This window comes from Triticum dicoccoides, chromosome 3B, assembly GCF_002162155.2.
Source record: "Triticum dicoccoides isolate Atlit2015 ecotype Zavitan chromosome 3B, WEW_v2.0, whole genome shotgun sequence".
NCBI classification, from domain to species: Eukaryota; Viridiplantae; Streptophyta; class Magnoliopsida; order Poales; family Poaceae; genus Triticum; species Triticum dicoccoides.
The window spans coordinates 1615154-1620276 of NC_041385.1; the positions used below are offsets into that span (position 1 = coordinate 1615154).

Genomic DNA, 5123 nt, shown 5'->3' on the forward strand with positions numbered 1-5123 from the left:
CGATGCCGGGCAGATTCCCCGATTCCACACTTGAAGTTTTGAAGTCAAGATCACAGCACCATACTTGAATTTAATGCCGCAATCAGGTCAACTCTAAGCTAGTACTAGTACGTACGCGCTGTGGAGCTATGCTACTAAGTATACTATGTTAAAAAAAGGGAGCTGATGTACGCAAGGGAACTTGGTACACCCGGGTGCTACGCAAAATATCTTAGTAATTGCAACAACAAATTAAAAAAAAACATAAATTTGTTAGAGTAAAATGTGATCCAGTATTGTACTCGTATAAGAAGTTTTTCCTAGAGACAGAAACTCTTTAAGAAAAAAAGGAACTCTTTTAGAATCAAATAGCTCCAAGAATACCATTAAATCATTTTTATGACATTTTTCATACAAGTGCAATACTTAATCATGTCTGACTAAAATATACTAGTTCATAATTTTTTTGTAATTACAGTAGTAATTTATTTTGTGCATATAGCTAGGAGGTTCACCAGAGTATTTCTGGCTGATGTACTTGTTAATGAGTGTTGCATCTCAAAGTTGGCAAGGTCTATAAAACCCTCCAAGTGGGGTGCCTACCGGGAGCCTCACTCTGGAGTGCTAGAGTCCGGAGCTTGTGGTGCAGCAGTAGCAGTACCAGTTGGTTGGTTACACTCTGCTCAGTACTACAGCTCCACTCTATCTCTACTGAATCAAGCTAGCCACTCAAGTGAGCTGAAGCACGGCATCCAACCTCCCTTGGATCTCAAGCACGGTTACAAGGTACGCTACTTGTGCACAGTTTGTTTGTTCATCCATATAACCTCTGCATGCTAGTAGATTGTAATCTTGCGGCAAATTCTTAGAAACTAAATGTACTATGCTCATATATAGACATATATAGGTGAGTAATAAGTGTATCATTCCGATCGAGAGGCAACAATCCAAGGACGCATCACAAGATCTTGGATCAGGGGCCAAGACGGAGGCGGTGCGGTGGGGTGAAGCAACCTACCTCACATGCTGTGTTGTTGGAACCGAGCTTAGCAGCTGCGCTTCCAAGAACACCTCGTATCACTAACCGATTGAGAAGGTGGCAAGCAAGCTACGCTTTATTCACTGAGCTAGTGATCTGAGCAAGCAGCCATGGCGTCGTCCTGGTGGGGCGACAAGGAGGAGCACGGCACGCCGGTGGTGGTCAAGATGGACAACCCCTACTCCCTGGTGGAGATCGACGGCCCCGGCATGGACAGCTCCGAGAAGGCGCGACGCAGCAAGAACGCCAAGCAGTTCAAGTGGGTGCTCCTCCTGCGCGCGCACCGCGCCGTCGGCTGCGTCGCGCGGCTCGCCGGAGGGTTCTGGGGCCTCCTGGGCGCCGTCAACCGGCGCGTGCGCCGGAGCCGGGACGCCGACGCCGAGCCCGACGCCGAGGCCTCCGGGCGCGGCCGTCACATGCTCGGCTTCCTCCGCGCCTTCCTGCTCCTCTCGCTCGCCATGCTCGCCTTCGAGACGGCCGCCTACCTCAAAGGGTGGCACTACTTCCCTCGGGACCTGCCGGAGCACTACCTCCGGCAGCTCCCCGAGCACCTGCAGAACCTGCCGGAGCACCTCCGCAACCTGCCGGAGAACCTCCGACACCTCCCGGAGAACCTCCGCCACCTGCCGGACGGCCTCCGCATGCCGGAGCAGCAGGAGATCCAGGGGTGGCTCCACCGCGCGTACGTGGCGTGGCTCGCCTTCCGCATCGACTACATCGCGTGGGCCATAGAGAAGCTCTCCGGCTTCTGCATCGTCCTCTTCATGGTGCAGTCCATCGACCGCATTCTCCTCTGCCTCGGCTGCTTCTGGATCAAGCTCCGCGGCATCAAGCCCGGCCTCAAGGCGGCCGCAAACAAACGTGGCAGAAAATACGCCGCCAACGACGACCTCGAGGACGGCGATGATCTCGGCGCCTACTTCCCCATGGTCCTCCTGCAGATGCCCATGTGCAACGAGAAGGAGGTACGTGATAGTTAGTTTCTCGACACGTACATGATTCATGCATGCTTTGTATCCGTTTGATGCTATATTTCTCATACGTTTTAATGAACTGACGTGTAGGTGTATGAGACGTCGATCTCACACGTGTGCCAGATCGACTGGCCCCGGGATCGCATGCTGGTCCAGGTGCTGGACGACTCGGACGACGAGACGTGCCAGATGCTCATCAGGGCAGAGGTGACCAAGTGGAGCCAGAGGGGAGTGAACATCATCTACCGCCACCGGCTGTCGCGCACCGGGTACAAGGCCGGCAACCTCAAGTCCGCCATGAGCTGCGAGTACGTCAAGGACTACGAGTTCGTCGCCATCTTCGACGCCGACTTCCAGCCCAACCCAGACTTCCTCAAGCTCACCGTCCCACACTTCAAGGTTTTATTTTTTGCTACTTGAATTAGTAGGACTAATTAACTCGACTATCGATGCATTGCTTAACGTTAACTCCGTCGATAAGCATGATAAAATTAAGAGAGATCTACTACCTAGCTCTAGCTGGACTAACTTTTTCGCTCGCGCATCTACGTCCAAATGGATCGATCTCAGATTTGGCCGTTGACCTAGCTAGCTAGTAGTACATCTGTAAACAAATATAAGACGTTTTAGATCACTAGCTTGCTAATCTAGCACATAAGTACAAATAAATTCACTTTGAAATTACATGTGTAGATAATGGATTGACATTTGTTTGTAGGGGAACCCGGAGCTTGGGCTGGTGCAGGCGCGTTGGAGCTTCGTGAACAAGGACGAGAACCTGCTGACCCGGCTGCAGAACATCAATTTGTGCTTCCATTTCGAGGTCGAGCAGCAGGTCAACGGCATCTACCTCAACTTCTTCGGCTTCAATGGCACCGCGGGCGTGTGGCGCATCGAGGCCCTCGAGGACTCGGGCGGTTGGATGGAGCGCACCACCGTGGAGGACATGGACATCGCCGTGCGCGCCCATCTCCAGGGATGGAAGTTCATCTACCTCAACGATGTCAAGGTAAATTATACTACTACTCTATATCGGATGCAATCTAGCTATGTCAAAAAAAAAATGAAGCTAATATATGTGTGTATTTGTGTAGGTGCTGTGTGAGCTACCGGAGTCGTACCAGGCCTACCGGAAGCAGCAGCACCGGTGGCATTCCGGCCCCATGCAGCTCTTCCGCCTATGCCTCCCAGCCATCATCAAGTCCAAGGTGATTTAATTGGTTGATTAATTAATAGTCACACTCACATAGAGATCTGTTCCTGACTAGGTCCTTATATGTTTATTTAATTGCATGCAGATCCCGCTGTGGAAGAAGGCCAACCTGGTGATGCTCTTCTTCCTCCTCAGGAAGCTCATCCTACCCTTCTACTCCTTCACGCTCTTCTGCGTGATACTGCCGCTCACCATGTTCGTGCCCGAGGCGGAGCTGCCGATCTGGGTCATCTGCTACGTGCCCATGATCATGTCGGTGCTCAACATCCTGCCGGCACCCAAGTCCTTCCCCTTCGTCATCCCATACCTCCTCTTCGAGAACACCATGTCGGTCACAAAGTTCAACGCCATGGTGTCGGGGCTGTTCCAGCTGGGAAGCTCCTACGAGTGGGTCGTCACCAAGAAGGCCGGCAGGACCTCGTCCGAGTCCGACATCTTCGCGATGGCCGAGGAGACCAACACCGCCACCAGGCCCGCGCCCAGGCTTGTCCGTGGAGTGTCCGAGGCTGGGCTGGAGGCATGGGCCAAGACACATCAACTTGACAACAAGGACCTGCAACTGAAGGCCGAGGCAGAGGAGGTGACATCACTGGCAGCCGCGATCAAGAAGACCAGTAAGGCCAAGCCCCCCAACAGGATCTTCAAGAAGGAGCTGGCTCTCGCCTTCCTCCTCCTCATCGCCGCGACGCGCAGCCTGCTCTCGGCGCAGGGGCTGCACTTCTACTTCCTCCTCTTCCAGGGCGTCACCTTCCTCGTTGTCGGCCTCGACCTTATCGGCGAGCAGGTCAGCTAGTGGCAAGCAGAAACAAAGCGACCCTACTTGCCATGCATCGATCACGACGACGCCGTACGCCCAGGCTGCATAGTGCCCATGGGAGAAATTTTGATCGATCAGGCTACTGGGATTATGACTTTTAGCCCTTCTATTAAATTTATATATCCTTTTGATTTTATTTTCTTGAGAGATCAAAGACTCAATGTTACATGAACTGTTCTTGTGGTCTAGCTAGCTAGCTAGTTCTCTGTTGGCAAAGTGAGAGGCAAGCAAGCCAGCAAGCAGGTTGTTAATTACTTTTAGCACACTACTCCATCCGTGAACAAGTGTAAGACATTTTAGATAGTTCAATATGGACTACATCCGAATTGAATGAGTTAACAAATACGCGAAAATGGGTCTATATGCATATCTGAATTAGAAAAGAGTTAGAACGTCTTATAATTGTTTATGGAGGGAGTAGTACTTTATTCGGTAGCCTTCTTCCGAACTCGGTAAGAGTGAGGATTTGGTAGCCACCGTGCGTGGTGCACCCAAATTATGGACCATCGGATATTGATCGTGCGGCCTCGTGCTAACTATGTCTTGTAGAAGGAATGACGTCTAAGATGCTGCTGTGGCGTACAAGTTGCAGGATAGGGTACACCATCGTGTTGCGGGATATGTAATGGGCATCGTATGAGTTCGTAGGTATGTTCATCGTATGACCCAATGGTGGTATGTGATCTAGGCAGTAGTCAGCCTGAGCCAACCTTGCCGACATAGGGAAGCCCAAGCAGGAGAACACATGACACCATCGAATTCCAAGGTGAATAATATTAAACACCTGTAAAAAAGGTGAATTTTACACGGCAATTAGCTGACCCTTAGCGGTTAAATTTAGAGGGCGAGCTTAATTAGTAATAGAGCACAAGTGAATCACATGACGAGCCCAGCCTCCAGATTCCAAATGCATTTAAAGACCCCACATGGAGTGGACTCGATCGACGTACACGGTGCCGGCCAGATTCCGCCCGAGTTTCTAAGTCAAAGATCGCACCATCACTTACATGAATTCAATGCCCAAATCAGGTCAACTTGAAGCTAGGCTACAACTATGTCAAAAAGTGAGACAGGAGGAAAACAATGGTAGCTGATGTACAA

General features: G+C 51.0%; 1 protein-coding gene across 2 annotated transcripts; it reads left to right on the forward strand.

The window, feature by feature from the left end:
- Positions 1-595: 595 nt before the first annotated feature.
- LOC119274239 (probable xyloglucan glycosyltransferase 3) lies at positions 596-4165 on the forward strand. 2 transcript variants are annotated; one of them, XM_037554906.1, is made up of 6 exons: positions 596-765; positions 877-1983; positions 2083-2391; positions 2711-3001; positions 3087-3200; positions 3291-4165. In XM_037554906.1, exons 2-6 carry the CDS (start codon positions 1129-1131, stop codon positions 3996-3998), a joined length of 2277 nt encoding a protein of 758 aa, XP_037410803.1. In that variant the 5' UTR covers positions 596-765; positions 877-1128; the 3' UTR covers positions 3999-4165. The 2 variants fall into 2 exon arrangements, with proteins under 2 accessions (XP_037410803.1, XP_037410802.1); XM_037554905.1 differs by having other exon boundaries at positions 887-1983.
- Positions 4166-5123: the final 958 nt, after the last annotated feature.